At 43.9% G+C, this 23666-nt stretch overlaps 1 protein-coding gene across 2 annotated transcripts in view; it reads right to left on the reverse strand.

Moving 5' to 3' along the window:
• The window catches only part of CD44 (CD44 molecule (IN blood group)), a gene marked incomplete at both ends in the record, with an annotated part of 81567 nt that overhangs the window by 37293 nt on the left and 20608 nt on the right, over positions 1 to 23666 (reverse strand). For both annotated transcript variants that reach the window (XM_084246211.1, XM_084246210.1), the window contains 3 exons: positions 642 to 713; positions 4949 to 5082; positions 8549 to 8714. In XM_084246211.1, coding sequence (XP_084102337.1) covers positions 642 to 713; positions 4949 to 5082; positions 8549 to 8714 — 372 coding nt within the window. The remainder of the gene's footprint in view (positions 1 to 641; positions 714 to 4948; positions 5083 to 8548; positions 8715 to 23666) is intronic.

The raw sequence follows: 23666 nt of genomic DNA on the forward strand, positions 1-23666 counted from the left end.
CTACAGTGTTGAACATCAACAGCTGAAGATAATCAAGATGATTTTAGGTGAACATGGTATAAATAGAGCTGAAACAGATTGGGAAGTTTATACCCTTTATAATTACCTTTCAATACTTTAGTTAAATCAAATAGAAAATCTGAAGGGTCAAAATACTCCTACTCCCAACATATATAATCCCCTTCTATAAGACAACCCATGGCTCAGGCTCAGAGTCTATAATAGTTAGAATTTAAGAAAATTATTTCATTTTCCCACACAAGTATTTTAAACATTTATTTCTACTTATGCAAGGCATTCTGGTTTTCCATTTGCAATTCTTTAAAAAAAAATCTCTTTTAAATAGAAAAGAATGAGTTAACTAAATGAAAACTATCAAGCAGATGATAATGTTGTATGTATAAATATGCCACAAAAAAAAACATGACAGAGATTTTCAAATGACTGGACTTGAGTTTTGGGGTAAACCAGAGAGTAGATTGAAGTCATAGCAGGAAAAGGGAAGAGATATTGAATTATCACCAATGTCTCTAAACTTAGGAAAATGAAAACTGTTCTAGCCAGCTGCATCTCATAGAAAATGCACCTGATCCCTTTCCCAAAGATGGGGAAACTCAGCCAAGTAAAGAACAGATACGTACTTATGGAGACTGGACCTTCGAAGGAATTGGGCAGGTCTGTGATCGAGGCACAGTCTTCTTTCATTTCGGCAGCTATTGTGGAGAAAAAGAAAACATCTTGAGGACACCAAAACACATAAGTTAAATCTATTCCTGGTTCTGTTAATTATGATGGAGTTTTATTTTAGCTAATTCCATGCAAATAATTTTCTTTTTCTGAAACTTGGCTACCCTTTAAGGAATTATCTGGTCTTTGTAATGCATTTTCCATTTTCATTTCATAAATATCTGGAAGTTTACTTGTTCCCATACCAACCCAGAAAACTTATTTGTTAACAAATAAATATATTCTGTACAATGGTGAACAAAATGGACACAGTCCTTTCTTGTGAGCATACATGAAATGTTATTTTTAAGCCATAAAATCAATATGAAAATATTTTTCAATGAAAACATATGCACTATAATGAGAAAATCATGTATAATCACAATAACCTACAGAAATAATGGAAAAACACAGCAGACATATAAAATATTTATCCACATGAACTGCATGATAATCTGAAGATTAAAATAAACAAAGAATTTGTTAGAAATATTTAAAAACAACTGTATCTTTAATATTTTCATTAATGTATTACTTTATTAATTTAGCCAATCTCCTTAAGTGCCTATTCTAGACTGCTTCTTAATATGTAGTTTTTGAGACTACTTTTGGCTTAGGTGCCCAGAATGTCTCTTGTTTTAATGTATCTCTGACTTTTCTTTTTATCTTGTCCTCCATCTATCTTGTACTTTGCCCCCTTCTTCAGGAATGAAGATTTTTGCCTTAGTTTGGGCCTGCCTGATCACACACAGATGTCTGTGAACAGCACACTCTAAAACCTCATAAAACAGGACCTGAAAGCTCCACCCTGCCCACATTCCTTCGGTCCTAAAAGAAGACTACACGATCTCTCCAGATTTCTCCACGAGCTGTTCCATTTGTGCTCAGATGCTCTGTTTAGTAAACAGACCTTGTGTTGAACACTAAAATCCCAGAGAGTTTTAACTGACTTTATTGTTAAGGGAAAGTTGAATCCATGGGTACATTACAGCTTTTATAGTGTGTGTGTGTGTGTGTATGTGCGCGCGAGCGCGCGTGCGCATGTGCACACACTTTACTGTAAAATGGCAATTTATCTTGTTGGGTTGGTTTCTCTAGAGTTGCTTCTTGGAAGCAAGGGGTGATAAATGGATGGGTAGAAAATGGATGGATGAATGGAGGCAGGCTACTATCACAAGGAAGGCGGTTATCCCAAGTATTTTACACGTTCTAGTATAAATCACTAATTACTCAACAAATTGGACAAAACCACACATTGAACAAAATAGGTTTGCTTGCTTCCCAATTCTAGGGGCATCTTTCTGCACCAATAAAGTCTAAGTTCCCTATCTGCCTATTTATTTGCCTTCATAGAGAAATTAACTAATAAATTCATATATTCAACTGGACATAAAGCAAGTTTTAGGAAAAACCACTCTTGCAAAGACTGATTAGAAGATTTCTCAGAAACTCTTCAAAAAGAGTCATCTCCTTGGAAAAACCATTTCTCATTTTTTAATTCTAAACCAGATTCTCACTCTCCCCCACATCCCACACCATTACATGTTATCCTGCTCTCCTTTCTTCTTCAAGTTCACCACTATCTACAATTATCTTGTTCATTTCACTTGATGGTTGTTCATGGCTCATGTCCAAACCCGTGCTGTCTACTATCCACCCACCTCCACAGAAATATGTGAGCTCTGTAAGATGAGTAGTAACCTTATCTGTGTTGATTAGAACATTATATGGGATGGAGAAAGAGAGATGTTCAATAAATCTTGTTTGATGAATGGAAAAGGAAAAAAGGATCAATCTAATTTCCCAAGGGTTGAGTTTTCCAGTTAGCATACCTGAGATGTTAACCCCCAAAGTGGTCTGCATAGATAAACAGGTCAAGAAGCATTTAGATAATCCCTGAATGCAGCAACAAGCAATTCAAGGCAGTTACAGATATATCAGTCTATGTTTTCCTTTTAAGCAGTTACTCATACACCAGATCAATCATGTAATTAAAAAGGGGGAAAAAAAGATAAACATGTTCTTGTCCCATCTTTTAAGAAATTTGCAAAGCATGGGAGGACAATAATAATTAATATTTCTTTCAGTTTTGCAGTTTAAATAGTTCTTTCTCAACAATTCTTTCATTTGAAAATCAACGCATATAGCCAAGCTGGGAGGTCTTTTAGGGTAACAATCCTGTTTATTTGGGAACACCACCAGAAACAGTGAGATGCTTCTGATGTTCCTACATTGCACAGACCCAGAATCAGGCCTTGGATTATGGCTTCTTTGTGCTAGGGTTTGAACAAACGCCTCCAAATTCAAACATAACTGCAGATAACGGTAGTGCACCAGGAATTTCCAGGAGCAGAGTTGCCATAACGGGGCATCACGTCAAAACCAATAAGATGGTTTTGTAAATGAGCAGAGCCTTTGTTCAAATGGACCCCTTTCATGCTCCAATTTGCCTACGCTTTTATAAAGAACATCAAATCTGGCAGCATGCTAAGACGATGGTGACCCAAATGTGCAGTTCACATTCAATTCCCATGTGAGGCGAGGGGACCGTACTGAACAGCCTTTCATTCCATTCAGCGAGCAAGGCAATGTGGGGGTCTGGCTTAGTGAGACTTTCTTGACCCCAAGGATTGGCTAGATTCTGAGAGGGGCTTCCTTCCTCATATGCCAGGGTGAATTAACCGTTTTATGATTTTCTCCTCCTTATTTTGTGTCTCTCCATAGGTTGAGTGATCTGAATATATTTGACATAATCTACTGGTTTTACACTTCCCAACTAATCAACCCTGATACTTTCTCTTTCCAAAACTTTCATTTTCTCCTCTTGATTCCCACTCAATCTATACTGTTCATACATACAACAGCGGGATGGTGGTGAGTGTGTGTGGAGGGGGCAGTGTAGTCTAAAGCTACTGATGTAGTCTCACAATTCCTCTGATGTCTCTACTTTAGTGAAAAATGCATGCATTTTGCATATTCCACTATCTCATATAATATCTGTCATATAAAAAATGCTGTAAGTCATTGTAGAATCTTAGCTGAGTTTATCTCATAGAGTATCTTAAATCACTTCTCAGCTAATTTAACATCCACTTCCCATCCTTAATGCAACTGACAGTTCAAGAAGAGATGTCGAGTTTAATTTGTGATATGTCTTTTCCTTCACACAATCTCAAACCTTTAGGGGGAACAGAAGGCCCAATTTGAGAAGAAAGACATTTATCTGATTGTTGGCATTCAAAACTTTGACTTTTATGGCTTTGACCTATCTCAAAAGACCCTGAAGATTCATGATGCCTGGAATTCTTCAATCTTGCTGGGGCCTGAACGAGACTTGTAAACATGAGTTTCTAAGTTAATGTTTGGAAGTAAGGCCCTTAGACAGGGAAGAGGCCCGGCCATCAGCACAGCATGCACCCCTGAGCTTGGCTTTCTTATTGTCTAATTGTCAGGCTCTCAATAATTGGGTAAAGACACTAAGGAAGGTCAAAGACCTACCATATATCCTCCCAGCCTTCTCCCTTCAACGCCAACCTTTAGTACATACTCCAAGTCGTTTGCCTTGTCTTCCAATGCTATTAGATTAATGTCATCACCTATTTAAAATCCTGCAATGGCATCCACTGATGCCAATGCAACCCATCCACTGAGAATAAAATCTCAACTCTCTTCCATGGCCTTCAAGACCCTATGCAGTCTGACCCCTGCTGACCCCTTTGCCTTTATTCATTACCATTCCCCCTCTGGGGTTCTACCAGGCTTTAGCACTGCCCCGCACCCACCAGATTCTCTGCTGTTCTGGGAGCAGCACACTGCTACCCAGACCTGGCTTGGCTCCACCTGCCCAATCTGTCCTGGCTATCTCTCCCACTTCACTCAGGACTGTCATAAATGAGCCTCCTTGGAGACATTTTCCTGCCTACCTTCCCAGATGAAGAGTTCCTAACATGCTGTAGCCTCTTGCTCTGCTTTCTTTCTTATCCCACTTCTCACTCTCTGACTTCATATGCACTATTTCATATTTATCATTTATTGGTGGTCTCTCCAGGATGACAAATAAACACCTGGAGACAGGAATCTTTTCTCTGCTGTAGTGATATTCAGTGAGCCTCTGTTCTTTGAACCCCCACTTTAGCCAAGGCTGAATAGCTATCGGTCTCACTGCCAGAGTCTTCCCTGTCCAAAGGAAACCAAAATGCAAAGGCAGTCATCTAGAACCCACCTGAGGCATTGAAGCAATAGGTGTCATACTGGGAGGTGTTGGACGTGAGGATGTACACCCCTGTGTTGTTGGCAGCACAGATGGAGTTGGGGTGGATCCGAGGAATCACCACATGCCCTTCTATGAATCCGTACCTGCAAAAGCAAAGCCAGAGTTATTCACCTGTAAGGCAGTGAAGGGGATTTCACAATCTCCCACCCAATGACATTTCCCAGGGGCCATGCTTCATTCCATTTACCCCGAGGGGTGTGAGAAGTTGCAACGGAGGCTGTGAACTCCAAAAATAACAGCAGAGGGAGAGGAAAAGGGATCAACATGGCTGACTGAGACCAGGTGATTTTAGTTAGAGCTCTATGAGGAACTTTTCTTAAAGAAGAGATTCAGGAAAGAAACAGTAACTCTCCAGTAACATCTGGGGTATCAAGTCAGCTGCAGCAAGCAGAGGGAAGCAGAGTCAGGGAAGAGAGAATGATGGGAGATCCACTCCGGCTCTTAAGTATTTTCATACATTCCAGAAAATATCCAAAATGACCTGATTGACTTAGTCCATCAGAGAGGACTAGATGTTTCAATCCAAGATATCAGTCTGCCTTCTTCTCTCTCTTCTACCCTTCCCTAACCCTTCCCTTCCTATATTTCCTCTCTCCAGACTTCCTTACTCCAAACCTAAAACCTGACACACAGCACATTTCACCCCAACGAGCATCCCAGGCATCATTCCATGGCCAGTAGAAGCAAATTGATTATCATTAACATGAGAGGAAGGGCAAGGAAGTCAGTAACAGCAATACCCCAGGAATTTTCCAGAAGCAGCTCAGCCAGAGAGAGAAGCACTAAAGCCCTACTGTGCTCACCAAGCTGTTTCTGGGCACATGTGAGAACCAGAGACCATCTCAGACATGACAGCCCCAACCTCTTCTATCAGCATCTTGGTGGCTAAATACTTGCCACACAATTGCTCCCAAATAAACAATGCCTCCAGAAATGAGATGGGCTGAGAAAATACCAATTGCAAGGGAAGAGGTGGTGGCAAGGGGAGGCCAGCACCCCAGCAAGGGAGAAGCCAAATGCAGCAGGTTTTTGAAAATGCAGTGCTGGCTGAAATGCTCAGCACAGAGCCTTTTAATCTTTCTTTCCCGGGGCAACAGCACATGATGCATCACCCAGAAGATCCAGGGAAATGGCTATGAGTTCAAAATTTTTAAGCACATAGAGCTCATTATGCCGGTGTTGCAACTGTACCCTCATGACTAATTCTCATATGAACGGACAGACTGGTTCCTCCAAAGAATCTTTAGGGTGTCGGGGGGAGGGATGCAATTAAACGGTAATAAGTTTCCACATATATGAGAATTGCCACTAATCAGGGCAGGGCAGACAGAAGCGAGTAGCTGCTAAGGTTTTATGCTGGTGGCTGAGTCTTGGGCATCTGTCCTATGGCAGATGCTTGATTCACAGTTACCTGAGTGAAGTTAAGCAAATGAGTTTGGCAACACTTAATGCCAGTGATGGGTGGGACAGTAGATTTCTTTGGAACTGTTCTGCTTTTCTTCTTTTTAAAATAACAATGCTCCTGGGTGAACCTACTCCTCACAGCACTTCCATCACCTTCGATATATAACACTGACATTCTAGAATCCATGCCCTTTGCTGGTTCTTCCTGAGTGTTTGTGGCTTCATACATGACACTGTGTGAGAGCTGGGGATATTTAAAACATGTGTAAAATATATGTGTGTATGGCTGTCCACAGGGAGGGAAGAAGTGACTCAGCAAATCCATGCAACAGGCTTCCCTTTCACTCTTGGAAGGACTGGGTTACTGTTATCTCATCCTGGGCTCACATGAAGCAGGGCCAGAATCCTGACTCCTCCCTCTTCAGATGATTGGTCCAGGCCAACTGCAGAATGAGAATAAGCCTCAATTTCTTCATCCATAAAGTGGGATAATATAATCAACCCATGGTGCAGTCTGAGGATGCAGGCAAGGGAGTCAAGCTGCCCAGCATCTATACACTCGCTGATTGGCTGGTGAAGTAATAAAAACTTGCCTCGTTTTCAACATCTGAGAAATTTCTTCATTTTGTAAGTATGCCTTGTACTTATTTCACAATCAAAATTCACCTTCGTAAATGGACTTTCTTAGGCTAGAGGCCTAGTCAGGGTCATATTGAAACAATTAGCCCTGGGACTAGAATAAATGACTCTGTTAACTGGCCTGCCATCCTCACAGCCACAGCCTGACTCAAAGGTACCAGAGCTATCTCCCTTCCTGCTCTTTTTCTTTTAGAGATTTATTTATTCATGCATACAAGAATGGGGGTACAGGCCAGACGTGCGGGAGGGTGAGAGGATTCACCAGAGACAGAGTGGGGAGCAGAACAGGCAGACTGACTGAAATACACTGCTGAGGGGAGCAGCGGGCGAGACAGGAGAGGTCTGGTGCCCCATATGTGGGTTAGCGCCCTGGCTGGGGAATGAACTCAGGCCATAGTGGTGATACCGTTGAGACTTAACCCTTAGGCCACCTTGGAGGCCCGGAAGAACCAAGTTTTAATCTTCATATGAGTTAAGTGTAAGTGGCCACATGGGGCCAGCAGCTACCATATCAGATGGCGTGACTTGAGAGTGAAGAGTTTCCTTTTCTTTTTCAGCAGGAAAGTCTCGGCTATGCTCTTCATGTGGGTGCCTTACTCTATAACCATGGGTGGGGGCACATTATTTAACTTCCATTTAATGGTTTCCATAAAGAGTTCTGCCACTTGACTTTAAAAGGCAGTCTGTGTTTGCATGTTTATAGGTGTGTGTTTGTATGTGGGAAACTCGTTACCTAATGAGACTGCATTGAAAAAGCACCAGGGAGGAGATCAGGTGCAGTGGAAACTTGCTTGTTCAGATTGCCCAGACTCTTCTAGTGGAAAAAAAAAAAAAATGGAAACACTTCACCGTGGTCGTGGTCATCACCACTGCTTGCTTAGTCTGCACCACTTGCCACATGACCATCGGAATAAAAAAAAATCCATTGTCTGCTGTGATTAACATGGAACGGAAGGGCCTGCGGTGACCCCTGGCAGGCCTCACCAGGGGCCCTCTCCAATCACTTCCCAATCACTTGGAATAACGTATTTTAATAACTGTCACACCCTTTTATTTACCCTCTCAAACTTTTTAGAGAGAAACCTGGAGGGGGAGGAGCTTGAAAATTTGCTTTGAGCCAAGTCTGCAAGGCCAAGACTCTACCAGGCACATATTTATTTTGAACACTGTTATTTGGTTTACATTTTCTTGTGGTTTCGACAATGATATTGCATGCTTCTTCAAAGCCTGGAGAAAGCTGTGGAAGCACTTTAGGCAAGAGGATTCCAACCCATGACCCTTAATGGCCTCCTCCAAAGCAACCTCTATATGATTCACAAAGGTGTCTTCAGCTGCCTTTCAATTCCAGTTGTCATGCAGGTTCCAGATTGACTTGGCCAAATGAATGGGTGGGGCAGGCCCTGCAGGCAGTCAGCCATTCATCTGCGGGAAGAGCCTGCCCAGCTTGGAGCCCGCCCCCTGGGCCCAGGCTGCCAGCTTTCCACAGTGGGCCTTGCTGTTTCTTACCTGCAAGTCTCAAACCCAGCTTCTAGGGCATTCTGCATCTGGGCCATGGTGGGCAGGGTGGTATTGAAAGCCTTGCAGAGGTCAGCAGCCTCCGTCCTCGAGATGCTGTAGCGACCATTTTTCTCCACGTGGAATACACCCGCAAATCGGCAGGTGACATTCAAATCTGTGGAAAGAAACAGAACTGTTAGATCCGTTTGCATAAATCTTTCAGTAAGAATGAAAATTTTTAGAGTTGACTCATTAAAAGGTGAAGAACATTTCTATTGGCCAGAGACTGCCTCCTAGTCTCATCAGTATTTCAAAGCACTTTAAGCTCAAATCCGAGATTAGGCAGGGTAAATGAGCATCCTTCTACATCCTCTCCATTGATCGCTCCACAACAAAGTCTTTTAAAAGCATATGATTTATTCTGATTATTATAGTAATACAAATTGTGGGAAACTGACAAAATTGGAGGAAGTACTGAAGGAAAAACTCTACCTCTAAGAAAATTAGAGGACACATTTTATCATTTTGCTGTATCTTTCTTCAGGGTTTTTTTTTCTGAATATGTACATGCATATATATGTAAATATACGTACATACAATGCATGTGTAGAAGTACACACATATGCTTACCAAATATACAGTTTTAGATTTGGTACCAAATACACAGTTAAAGATTTGGGAGTTTTTTTCCCCACTTAATCTTATATTGTGAGCATTTTCCTGCAATCATGTGATGTTTCTCCCCTCTTGTAACTTCCAGGGTTTCTAGTTGCACCCAGAATAAATTTCCTTATCATGGCAGATAAGACCTACCTGATCTGGCTCCTGTCTCCTTCTCTAAACTTTAAATAGCTTATACTGCTCCAGGAACAAAGCTCTCTTTTAATTCCTTTGTATATTCTGAGTTCTTTCCCACCTTGGAACATTTATATCTGTCTTCTCCTCTCTCTGGAATGTTCTGTCCTTAGATCCTCACATTCATGCCTTTCAACTTCATATCACCTCATAATGGGGTCTTTATCTGAACACTCTTGTCCAACCCTCTTCCTCATCTCAACCTGCTTTTGGGTTTTCACAGCAACTTATTGATTTATTTGTACATTCAGTTATTCTCCATCTCCTTTTCTGTGATGTAAGTTCTGTTTGTTCCCAGATGTTTCTCCAGCACTTGCACAGTGACTGAAAAAGAATAGGTGCTTGCAGTCTCGCTGAATGAATAAATAACTCATTGAAATTCCCTCCAGAGCATACTTTTACCATATTGACTTGTTTGTACCCCCAAGTTAATGGTCTAACTCTCCCTGTCCTGTAACATAACTGCTAGCAACTGGTTACAGAATGGTTTCATGTAAACACTTCAGTGGGATTTGCAGACATTAATCTGAAATCTCAATAAGCGGCTGAAAAATTATCTTGTTCTACCTGGTCCTATGTAGCAATCTCAACTGAAAACTTATTACTCTTCTGGGACTGTATTATCCCCAGGTTGCACTGGAGTAAATTCCAACTCAGAAAGGTTAAGTCATTGGAACTGTACTGCTGAAGCATGAATCCTCCCTAGTGCTTCCTTGAGCCTCAGAGACAGCCATCACAGGAAGTAAACTGACATTTACTCTGGCTGCCTTGGGCACACAGGGACCCAAGTGCCAGGCGGGGACCCATGCTGTAAGTTACGAAGTTATGAGCCAAGTCTGGATGCAGACAGAACTTTTTTTTTTTTTTTTAGATTTATTTTTACTTATTTATGCATACCAGAACTGGGGTATAGGCCAGAGGTGCAGGGGGTGAGAGGATTCACCAGAGACAAAATGGGGAGCAGAACAGGCAGATCCACTGAAATATACTGCTGAGGGGAGCAGCAGGTGAGACTGGAGAGGTCTGTTATGCTATGTGGGGTAGCTCCCTGGGATCAAACTCATGCAACCAGCTGAGTTTAATCCCTGTGCCACCAGGGAGGCCCCAGACAAAACTGGTTTTAACCCAGACTATCCCTCACTTGGGCAGCGCCACAGGTATCCAAGAAGATGCTGCTTATTTACAGTGAGAAAGTCAAGACACAGAGGAAGGGATTGCCAGAGGCAGTGAGCCTGGAGCTGTAGTCTCCTTCCAGAATCCCTGATGCTTTGATTTACATTTCTGAGCTGATAACAATGGAGGGAGGGAGGGCTGTTGCTAACTTTTGGGATTCTATGTTGCCTTATCTGCCAAGAACCTTGAGAGGTAAGTTTTATGTAAGTATGTATATATTTCTAGGTGAAAAAACTAAAGCTCAGAAAAATTAAACGACTTCCCAAAGTCACCCAGTTATTAAGTGGCAAAGCAGGTATTTCATCTCAGGTTGTCTCACACCCAAACTCATGCTCCAAACCCCTTGGCTGTGTGCCCCACAATCCTTCCATAACTTTAGAGCCAGGCTTCACTCTAAAGGGGAGAGGCGCACCTAAACAACTACTGAATGAAGACAAAGACAGGGTCAGTTTTATTGAATAGTATGGGCAGCAGCTGCTTTCATCTTTCTCAGCGGAAGTGGGTTCCAACCACTAGAAAAAGTGTGTGATAAACGTAAAATGAGACGGTAAGAGAACTGTTCAAGTCCAGCATGAAATCTCTTGACTCTAAAAAGTCACAGGAGAAGAAATGTTAGGAGGAAAGGATGTCCTGAGCAAACTCCATAGAGGTTTTGTGGACTCCATCCCCACGCCACTGGGAACTACAAATCCCAGGATCACTAAAGGGAAGGTTGCGAGGACCTGAGGGTGGAGTAAAGCAACTAGGCTCTCGTTTTGAGTATTTAACTGGTCATGTGTGTGCATGTGGGGCTTGGCCACAAGGCATGCTAGGTTTTTTTGCCAGCTCACCGGATCATTGGGATTCCAGGTCAGCGGAACGGGTAGGACGCATTTATGAACTTATCTCCCTCTTTTTCTCCCTGAGTTATTCATTTTCCCCTTCCCTTGTAAATAAGCCTTTCATCAACCTTTTGTGTATGTCTGCAGTTTAGCATTAATAAGTCCCCTTTAAGCACGCAGGTGAGGACACACAGTCAGGCACCCCCATTTTATATCGGGGTATATAACAGAAACAGCTGTAACAGAAACAGCTTTGAAATACGTAAGCCAATATCAACTGCTTTTCTTTTGCTAGTATCGCCAGTATCAGAACTAGGTGAAATGAAGACAATGTGTTCCTGTGCAGTTAATTCCTTTTGGGGTCTAACAGTGTTCCTCTTAAGCCACTCTTGCAACACTGGCTGATGAACAAGGGAACTCAGAGTTCAGAAATGCGCAACGCCCTTTTGAAATACTATTCAATTTTACTGAGATTCAGCTTTGACTTTGGTTGGCCAATCTTAGCAAAAGGAACCTGTCACTCCGGGAGACAGCCCTTCCGGGAGCGCTCCTCATGGGGCATACAGAGGAAACACAGAGCCTCCCAATCAGCTTCTTGGATGTGAGGCTGATGGGGAGACTTTAGTAGATGCCTAGGGAGGCCAGCGGCCTGTCAGTGCCTAGCCAGGTGGTGACTGTCACTCTCAGGTTAAAAATAAAGCTTGGTATGGAGCTGACTGGAAGTTTCTATCTTATTAAAATTAATTCTAGTTTGCCACCTGGCACACAGAATATGCAAATGCAAAAGGAGCCGACTCAGGCTGAGGCTTCTGAATACCCCCCCAACCTCCCCTTCCAAGTTCCACGTGTAGGCACCCAGGTGACTGAATAGACCACACACAATGCATCGCGTGAGAGTGAGTGTGTGGTGTGTGTCCTGTGTCAGCCCAGAAGGGAAGAAATAGATAACATCAATCTTCAGCTTCCTAGAAGCTTTCAAGGGCCCAGCAGAGGAAATAGCAGCTAAGGGTTGCCCAACGAATGAAGAAATTCTATGCAAAGTGAAAGTTCTCCAACTTCCATCCACTTTAATCTCAGCATACAGGTGCAACTCCTGACCCTAGTGGCAGTTAGCCATCCAGGCATCACAAGGATGGTGCCAGAACTTCTTGTCCACTCCCTTATCCCCAGGAACATTCATTGTCCTTCCCCTCTGGGTCCTGCTTGCCTCCAAAGGGACCAAGCCTTCAGGGTTTTGTATCATTGGGTCCTGATAACTCAAGAGGGCTTCCCAACAGGCCTCCCTAACATTACAGCAAACCCCAATTATTACTCCAAAGGGTATTGTTACTACCAGCAGCAATAATGGCATATTGCATGGTGTCGTTGAGAGCAGAGCACAGGAAGTCAGACATATTTTTAAGCATGTCACAGGCATGAGCTCAAAGTAGGTCACATTATACAATCCCCACTGTCCAGATAGGGAAACTGAGGTGCAGAGGGGGGTGAAAACATACCTAGGGTCATAGAATTGGCATTGGTGGAACGAGGATTCAATGGGACACAGAGTCCAGAGGTTTAACCACTCGGCACATCCTCCTAAGCCTCATTCATGTTAAGTTTTTATGACCTCTGACCTCCCCAGTGCAGAGCTGGGAGTATTCCCAAGGCTTAAGGAGGAGTAACCATGGACCACACACCACTGAATAGGGTTCCAGTGTCCATGGTAATGGCCCTAGTCATGCTGCAAACCCCTTCAGAGAGGTAGGGGTTTGTGCGTCTCTCCTGAGAAACAGAGACCTCTATGATTCAGATCTGCTGTGACTCAAGAGACTAATATTAAAAGGCCGATTGCATCTCTCAAACAAGCCTTTCCAACTGGAAATAAATCAAGAATGTCTTCCGTTGAGCCCTCTGGTCTCCAATAAATCTTCTGTATCATGTAATAAATAAACAGTCCCTCTCCCTCCCTTGGAGAGACTCAATGTGCAACATTAACTATTTTAAATTCAGGGAGGAACTTTCCTGAAAGAGGAAATGCCATTCGGACCTTTAGACTGCAAGTGACTATGGGATTGCAAGAGGAGAGTGTGGTCTCGGGGCTCAATACCCAAGAATCTCATCGCCCACACAGGAAGACGTCTAGCAGCGACCTGTTCGGAGGACTAGAACAAGGCACTCTGCAAGAGGGGGTTCATATTGTCTAACTGCTCTTTGGCACCAACCTCATGTGAAGCTTGGTAGTTCAGCTTGTCTGGGTTCAGTCCTGATCTTGCCACTTGCCCCAGGTTAAATGCTAGTTAGTTCCTTGACCTGTGTCACACTCAACCTCTCCTTGATGGGATGACAATGCCAACCTATCAGGTTTATGGGACTGTTACATGAGATGAGTTATGTCAAACATTTAATAAGAGTCAATGGGTGTTTCATTCTCCCTAGGTAGCTTATATTTTTCAGATAATTTAATTCTTCCCAAAATGCTATGATATAGACACTATTGCCAAACCTATTTTAGAAACAAGAAAGGGAAGCACAAAGAGGGTAAGTAACTTGTCTAAAGTCATCTGGGCAGGACAGTACCATTCTCTATGCTGTGCTGTCCATGATGCAGGTGGCTGGTCCATTCATCATTACTTGGATAAGACATGGCTGACCCATAACACCATTCATCTCACCTGTATTTTCCACTAATCCTCAGCTTAAGGAAAACAGATCCCCCTAAGAAAGTCTTACTCCCATCACATTTGAAAACCTTGTCCAGATTGTAGTCTGAGATGAATAGCTTGTCAGTTTGCCCCAGTCATTTTCAAAGTGGAAGAAAATCACAACAACATCTGCTGAAAGTGGAACACTGTGCAACTGCACTCAGATTGCCATTACCACTTCTTCCTTCTTCCCAAAGTAGTGAAGAGGGGGCCAATTTGTGAGTTGTGAGTGGGCAGTGGAGGGAAGTAGTGTCAGCTCACACAGCTGGCTATTGATAAAGCTAGTGGCTAGAGGTTTTCAGCCTGGAATGCATGAGTTAGTCTTCAGAGGCCCATAGACCAGTGAAATTATATACAAGATTGTTTGTGCATGCGTGTGTGTGTGCATGGATGTGTGAGTGTTCTGGTGGCAACAACATACAAAAAGCCTATGACACAAACATAAAGAAATTCAAGAAATTGCTATTTCCAAGGCTTATTCAGTAACCAGAAATCCCATGATTCTGTACTTTTGGAATGTCCTATGGATTTCATGACAGGGACTGTATCTCTTTCCCCACCACTCCCCAGTACCCAGCACAGTACCACACAGAGCAGGCATATGTTGAACAAACAGATGCATAAATGAATGAATAAGTGAATATTCTCTTTCTCTCCCTTCCCCCCATTAAAGGAGAAGCAGACTTGGGAGGTGCAAAAAGAGCACCCCCTCAGATCCACCCCCCACATCATGTCGAAAGAATCACCACTGATCTTTGGTGAGAATTCCCTAGTGGACACCTAAAATGTCTTCACCCCAAACCATTTGTTTTAGGAAACTTTGCTGCTTTCCCTGAAAGCAAGAGTTTCAGAGACCACCTTCTACAGCTGTAGAACTGACTTCATTGGTCTGAATCCACTGATAGCCATGGCCTTTTCATCCCCGGTCCCAGGGCCATTTCTGAGAGAGGATGACAGCCATCGTGTGCCCCAGTGAAAACCAGTGTACAATCATACTGTGTCTGGAGACTCTCAGTTCTCAAAACCAGACTTCTCCAGATGCCCAAAATGTACTGACTTTCTAACAAGGGCCACCCAGCTGTGCCTGGTCCCTACTGTCATCTCCTCAAGCAGAATGAGATGTCTTCTACTGACTTGCTGCCAGTGTAGGCTATTTGTGTCTGGGGAAGTGGCTTTCCCTTGAAGATGGGAATAAGGTCTGCTCCTGTGACTCAATGGCTTGTATTCCCACGGCCACCGTAACAGCTGCCAGCGCTCACCAAGTGCCTGGTCTGGGCCACATGAGGTTTTCATCATTTTGCATCTAAGAATTCACTGATTTCTCCCAAGAATCCTATGCATGACACTTTAATTACCCCCACTTTGCAGAGGAGGTAACTGATTCATTGATAAAACATGAGTCAGCTAAGCTGGTAGGTAGCCAGTGGGCTGGGTTTCAGGCTGGGCAGGCTGACTGATTATGAGAGTTAAAGGAAGCCCCATAGCTGGGCAGGAAGCCCACTTACTCTCCCTGTGGCCTTTACAGTGTGGAGAGGTGAGTCTTTAAAGGCAGCTCTCGAGAGAAGAACTTGAGCGTTTGAATATTATTTTAAGAACAGAGGTCCCTGGATTGAGAACATAATGCTTGAAAGGGCAGGGCCCTTTCCCTAAGAGCTTCCTTGGTAAGGTTTACCAGGGAAAAATCTCACTAATGGAAATCCACATGCTCACTGGAAGGAAGATCTGAGGTTTGTCAATTCATTGGATCTCCCCAACAGGGACTGACTACTCTGAGTCTACCTGTGCTTTCTTTCCCATGATCTCTTTGCAATGGAGAATCCAGCCCCAGAGGCAGCTCTCACACCTTGTCTGTCCTTTAGAGCTGGGCAGTCGGGCAGGGTCAATGATGAGAGGAGCTCAATTGGCCCAGGGCTAGAAGGTCAGGTCATGGTTGTCCTTGCGACATTTTGAGATGTCTGCCCAGCTGGGAAATCTCGACAGACCAAGCTAAGATGCCAGGCCAACAGAGCATGGTACTCCAGGAGTATTCTGTCCTAGTCCATCAAGTTGCTGAGAGTCATTATGCGCAACCCTCTTGGACAGTGGCAACCAAAACCATCGGCAAGCTCTCCACGTTTCATTTTTATAGTGTTTTTTCATGAAAACAAGGATTCTGGGGACCTCGCCAGTGGCACAGCGGGTTGAGCGCTGCACTGTGACGCTGTCCGCAGCCTCTGCAGTGTGGGTTCCCTGCTGGCCAGGGAGAAACCCATATGGCGTGGTAGACCTCTCCTGTCGCGCCTGCTGCTCCCCTCAGCAGTGTCTTCAGTCCGTCTGCCTGCTCTGCTCCCCGCTCTCTCTGGTGAATTCTCTCACCTTCCCGCGCCTCTGACCTGTACCCCAATTCTTTTATAAATAAATAAATCTTAAAAAAAAATCATTCAAAAAAACCCATAAGGATTCTGTCTTCTGACTTGCTGAGCTCATGACCAAAAAAGATTACACAACTCACAAACCCATCCAAATGCATTCTGATTCTGATCAGAGGTAGGGAAAGAAATGGTCAATTTTTTGTTTTTTAAAAAAACACTATTGCTGGGCCTCTCTGGTGGCACAGCACTGTGAAGCTATCTGCAGCCTCTTCAGCTTGAGTTCCATCCCCAGCAAGCCAAAGAGCTACCCACAGGGTGCAGCAGACCTCTCCTGTCTCGCCCACTTCTCCCCTCAGCAGTGTACTTCGGTCTGTCTGTTCTGCTCCCCACTCTCTCTGGTGAATCCTCTCACCCACCACACCTCTGGCTTGTACCCCAGCTCTTGTATGCATAAATAAATCTTAAAAAAAAAATCACTCTTAACTGGATCATCAGTATTTAAAGCTAGGATGAACAACAGACAACTTCTAACCAAATTCTCTTGCAACATAAGAGAAAATAAAAGTGCAGAATGACTGAGCATGGTCTCCGTCAGTTAAGATGAAAGCAGGACCTCCGGGGTCCATCATGCTAGATTTCTGGTTCCTAGTCCACATTCCTGCTACTGAACTGTCTTTTACGGCAGCCTGAGCAAGCCGTTTCCAATAAAGCCATAATCTGCCAGCTTAACCGGACGTGAGAAGTCATTCTTTAATTCATTTGTTGGATTGTTTGATGTCTTCAAAGTCCAGAAGTTTCCATCTGGGAGTCTTCCTAGCAGTTATAGCCCCTGCTGCCACCCAGAAAGCTGGCAGCCTTCCTGCTGCCCCACGTCACCGCCCCCATCCCCTGATACCCATGTGATGGGCGCCTGGTGAAAGGGTCTATTGTTCAGCATCTACTTATGAATGAGGCCAAAATCACATTCAGTGGCCGAATTGCCTTTGGCTGCCCAGTGCAGACCAGGAGTCCTAAGTGACTCAATCTCTCCCAGAAGTGCCCTGGAGGCTGGTGAGGGCTTAATGAGCAGAGAAAACAGTCATCCACCATCATACCCAGAGAATTTCCTCCTGAATGTGTCCTGGGTTTCTTTCAACTGAGTTATTCATCTCTTGGCACCTAGGAGATGAACCCTAACTTTCTGGCTTTTGGCTATACCCCCTAACCTCTTAGACTTTATCCATGAAGCATAGAGACTGTCATGGCGGCCAATGCTGAATCTACAGGGGCCCATCAAATCCACTCTGTCACAGGAGAATGCAGAGTTCTCTCAGCCACAAGTTGGCCCTTTAGTCAAAGCCACCGAATGATTGACCCAATCAAGCTCTGGAAGGCAGCTATGCTCACCACTATGCCACCAATGCCCAATCAAACTATGGAGTTAGGAAATACTTGGAACTTGAGGGGTTCTTGCTTGGGCTTGGGAGTTCGATATGTACACCTGGGACAAATTAAAATAAATGAAACTCTGGGGTTGTGTTCACAGACTCTGAAGAGGGATCTATCCCTGCCTTCCCAAGGATGACAGGAACCAGTAGAGGGGACAGAGTGAGGAGAGTCTATTTAAAACACCACTTTCTGTCCTGGGCTCCAAGGAATCTTTCTGGCCAAAGAGAGCACGTCCCAGAACTATCACCTCAGCACCCAGTTCTGTAAGGTCAAGTGGTCTTTGGTGAGTGAGTTCCAGGAAGAGAAACAACATTGTTTACACCTGTGTGTTGCCATGGTGCTCAATCAGGAAATGCTCTGACTCTGTCTTTGCAACCTTTGTTTTCCCCATTTTGGATGAGATCTGCTTAGCAGATTGACTAGCACAAACCCAGGATGTGGTCAGTGAAATGAAAAAATCATCGTAAGAGCCCACATGTGGTTTTTCCTGTTAAGACAGAGAAAAAGGAAAAAAAAAAAAAAAGGAGGGTTCCTCTGTTTTGTAACTAGATTTTTTTTTCTGAGGGTTCCTCTTTGTTTTGTAACTAGATTTTTTTTCTGGGGTAGTTGCAGTAATAGCTAAGCAGCTTTTGTGCAAGCCTGTTGTCCTCTCTTTAAGGAACTGGCTGCCATTGCTTTGAAGGGAGCACTGGTGAGAGTTGAGGGTGGCCGAGCCTGTCACCCTCAGGTAACATCTGCATTGTGGGTGGTTGGTAGGTCATCTGGGGCAGGAGGAACTGGTTCCATCTTAGTCCTGTTAATTATAAGTAGTGAGACCTTGAATAACTTTCCTCTAGCTCCTCAGTGCTCACCCAGCGTTCCCAAGTCCCCGGATGAGATAATGAGTTTGGAAATACTTAGAGCTTGAGTGAGCTTGGGGAGGTGGATATGCATACCTGGGGCAAATTAAAATCTCTGAAAGCTTCTCAAAAATTCAATATTAAATAAGACACATTTGGGCTCCAAACCCTGGCGAACATGACGCCATGGAAAGCAAGCAGCGGTGCTCTTGCAGTAGGAGGCTTCCTTCCGCAATGACGAGGCATTTCTACGTTCAAAGCAGCTCTGTGAGGCCCACAAGCAGGGCAGTGGACCCATTTTACAGGTGAAGAAATGAAGGGCCAAGAGAATAAGAAAATCAGTCTTACAGCGTTTGAATGAAACTCAAGGCTCTCTGATTTTACCATTATCCAGGGGTGCTGCCCTTTCCAACTTAGGTTGTCAACAAAGAGGAAAAGTGGCAGCATTCAGAAGAGTGATGGCTTTCAGACTTTTCTTCCCCCACCCCACAGCCCAGCCCCCAGAGCTACAATATTTGAGTTGGATAAAAGCAGAGCTGTCTCATGGGAACTGGAGAAAGGGTGGATGGGTTGACCCCAGACCCACAATCTACCTGTTGCTCACTTCTGTCCAGTCCCCACCCCACGCCAATGGTCCTGACACCCTCCTAGTGCTCTGGACGGCTCAGTGGAACACCTGAAACCACTGCAGTAGTGGTCAATCACTGTAGGGACCCTAGCAAGGTCTGCAAGTCTCCAGAGACCCCAGGGCATCTGGAGCCCTAAGAGGGTCAGTCACCCCACATGACAGTTGTGGAAACAGGGTCAAAGAGCTAAGTAATTAGCACAGGGCTCTGCAGCTGAAAGACAACAGCCCAATGAAATAGATTGCATAGAAACGCCCTTTGGGCGATACACATTTTATCTTATTATTTTTGTATTTTAGTCTCGAGAATAAAAATGCTTTGCAATTTAAGCTTTCCATTCAAGATTGTCCCTAATTCAACATGTAGAGAGGAGATAGCAGGGCTTGAATTTCTAATCCTGATCTCCTGGGATGGGGGCTGGGTGGCTGTGAGTTTGAAAGGATGTATCAAATCAGAATCTGAGCAAAGGTGGACATGCTTCCAGTCATACGGATGGAGGGACGTAAAGTCTCATGGAGCCCAGTGTCACCACATGCTCCATGGTATGTCCAACTGTGATTTAATTTCTCTTGCCTCTCTCATTTAACATCTTCTCAAGTGAGAAAGAAAAATGCTGGAATTGATGGAGCTGTTATTTGATTTGGACAGCTGTCTAGGTCCACAACAGCAGTTAGACCATGTGATCATTCTCATTTTGCAGATGAACTAAGTGAGGTTTGGCACACGATCAACCCAACATCCCATTGTGAAGAGGCAGAATCAGGAGCCAAGCCCTGGTATGATGCTTGGCCTCTGACACAAGTTAGCCAAGAATCAGTTTAACAAAGTCACACCTTTCTTCAGGTAGCACGCAGAATTTCACACCAAAGCCTGAAGTGCAAGCACACTAGGGATGGGGTGTGGTTGGGGTGCTCAAGCCCCCGCATAAGATACTGCTGAGCTCCTTATTGAGGTCTTCAGCAACAGCAACACTCATATAAGCACCTACTATGTGCAGTATTCTGAGCTAGGTGCTCCACACTGAATACCTTATGTATTCCCCACAACAGTTGTATAAGTGCTATTATTTGCATCAAATCCTTTTACAGATAAGAAAAGTGAGATTTAGAGGGATTAAGAAATCTATCCAAGGTCACACTGATAGTCAGGCAGCCTTATGCTTTCTTGCTTAGTCCATAACATAGACATGCTTCTCCTACTGCTTAAGTTTAGGAGATTCCAGGAGTTGCAAAATAATGCCTCTTGCCAGATAGCTTGAGTCCACTGGTTAACATTGCTAGTTGCTTGCAAATAGAACTGGTAGATGGCAGCTGGCTACCTTCGCTCCTCCCTTCTGCAGTGGGATCTAAGAGCCAGTGCTCTGGAGCATCTCAAGACCACAGTGAGAGGAAAAGCCTGAAGACTGTGTTACATTTCTCCATGGTGTGACAGCAGACAGATCACTACCTCTCCTGTTTCATGATAGCTGGTCTGGTATGGTCACCCCTAAGATTGACGGTTCCTAACTTCTCCCCCACACCACTCCGTCAGTTCATAGGAGGGACAGTGCCAGTCACCCTCTTATGGGCACCAGGTGCTTTGCAATCCCCAGTGGCCTCTTTCCCTGTTAGTCAAAAAATTTTATCCAAATGCAAGCGAGTGAGCATACAAGCCTTCCTAGGAACAGCCATGAGTTTGTTGTAGCTTATAAGAAAAGGTCATTCTTAATCCTTGGGACTTGCTTGCAGTAGTAGTAAATTTACAATTCACCTACAATCCTGACTTGCAAGTAGACTGAGACAAAACAAGAATCATGTCTTTAGGTTACCCCTTTTCTTTTTCAACAATAGCTAAGTGAGGAGCTGCAGAAGTATCCCTTTATAGTTCATTTGTAACCTGCAAGTGACTAAGCTCACGTCTAGACTGCCACTGAGTCTGAATTTGGCTTAGAAATCATCGGACTTAAAAATTCAGTCTCTGTCCTTTATCAGACACTAGAGTGAAGACGTTGGCGTATGCGAGTTTGTGTACGTGTGTGTGCACATGTGTGTACAAGGGGCAAGGCCTTCTTGCATATCCCTACCCCTATCCATTCTTCAGATGCTCTTAAGAGTAACACAAACATTCCAAACAGAAGCTCTACAGAGGGAGAGGCTGGGTTGTGGGGATATTTTAAAACCTGAGCCAAAAGATTTCCAGGATCAGTACTATGCCAACTGCCCTGTGAGCTAATAGCGTGTCACTCACACCTCTTCCTGAACTTTCAATCTGTGAAATCTCATCTGTTGCAACTGATGCCAATCTCAAATGCCAGGCTCCAGAGAAATCATTTCTGACAAGTTTTTAAATCCAACACAAGCCACAGGATTTGGACTAAAATCTTTAACATTTCATGTTCAGGCAGAGTGGGCCAAATAGCACTTCCTGCTTTGTAGGAACATGGCCTGTGCAAAGGTCCAGAAGGCTCGGTAGTAGAGGAAGTTACAGATGACCTTTCTGTGAAGTTGTCATAGAAAATAAGGTCTTAATTTTCCTTCACATAAATGGCCGTGGAACAGGGCAAGAGCCAGCGCTGGTGGAGCCCAAATTTCCTTCACAGGGTCATTGCAGGAGTGCTTAGACACACCGGGGGCGGGACACCTGGGCCTTTGCTTATGAGATCTGCACCTCCTAAATCCCCGTGGTCCCTCTAGAACATGGTGCAAGGCATCAGTCCAGAGCACCTTCTAGAAAAATACAGATGTTATGTGTGAGATGTGATGTGAGTCCTGAAGAAAGATGCAAGGTCTTATATCTTTGAAGTTTTCCTAATTTATGTATCCCCCATATCTGATATATAGTCTGGCCCCCAAGAGATGTTTCTTTGGTTTAGTGGAACAGCATCAAGATAAGAGTCTCAGGACCTGGGGGCTAGTGCCAGACTGAGAAGCAACAGTCCTGGGGAGATAAACACAAACTTACCTTCTAGTGTGGGGCAACTGACTATATTGGAAATTATTAATATAGAAATAAAGCAATTTCAGATTTCAGATACTGGCAGTGTTACACCTAAAATAAAAGGGGGAGCTATTGTAGGGAAAGATGAGGGTGCTTTGGGAGGCACTCCGGGTTGTCCAACACTCACTCTTCTATGAACTTCCTTGCATTATTTATTTATTTATTATGGGGCTTGGGGTGAGATCAGTTACCTGCAATAGGTACCCACACATACAGATTAAATCCAATTTGGAATTCATCTTTGACTCCAAGGTCCATGAGGAGGTGCCTCTGGAATTTGGACTTGATAGGATGGACAGGGGAGATTTGGAAGCCAAAAAATGTGGCCACTGAATGACCTGGCTTTTGGGGTAAGGGTTCCGTTTGGGTGAAAAGGTGGATACAGAGTTGGTGGCAACAGGCTAAGTCTGCCCCTTCTGGGTCTCGGTCTAAACTTTTCAAGGAGGCAAATCGAGCTGATTGAGAACAGCCTGGGAGACTGCAGCCTCAATGTGTCTGTCACACACCCCCTGAGGTCTTACAAGAATTTGCTGGGCACCCAGCATCTACAGCATCTTTCATTTTACTGTAAGTGGTGACTGAAACAATTTAGCCCCAAGGTTCTGGAAGCTGGTGTAGGGGTCATGCTCATAATCTTTCCTATCTCAAAGACAAGGGCCCAAGTCCTGGCCTGGACCCCTGTGGAACGCTAGGTATGCCATGTTTTCTTAACCTTTAAGCTTCATTAGTGAAGAGCAAGTTATGCCTACCTCCTGGGGCGCTTTGAAGGATGAAATGAGGAAATGCACCAGAAATACTCAGCAAAGTGCCTGACACTTAGCAAAGTGCCTGGTACTCGAAAAGCATTAGCCAACCATCTCAATGATTAAGTATATGTCTGCCAACTAAAATATAAAGTGCCTCTTACTCTGGCTTAATTCTTGATTAACTAGTCAGTCACTCACTGTATCTTGGTAATGGCCACTCAAGACCTCTAGCTAGGATCCTAATTATGCAGATACGAGGGCTCTGATTCTATATAAGATGGATGGATGGATAGATAGATAGATAGATGGTAGATAGTAGATAGATAGATAGATAGATAGATAGATAGATAGATAGATAGATAGTAGATAGTCAGACAGATGGTGAGAGAAACAGCATTCCAGAAAGGATAGGTAGGTAGATAGATAGATAGATAGATAGATAGATAGATAGATAGATAGATAGATAGATAGATAGACAGACAGACAGATGGTGAGAGAAACAGCATTCCAGAAAGGAAACTGTTTCAATTGACACTAAACCATATAATCAAAGTAAGTTCCCTAGGGACCATACTTTATTCATCTTTTTATGAATTTTTTTTATGATTCTTTGGTTTTGTGCAAAAAA

This window comes from Talpa europaea (genome assembly GCF_964194135.1).
Source record: "Talpa europaea genome assembly, chromosome: 1".
Lineage (NCBI taxonomy): Eukaryota > Metazoa > Chordata > Mammalia > Eulipotyphla > Talpidae > Talpa > Talpa europaea.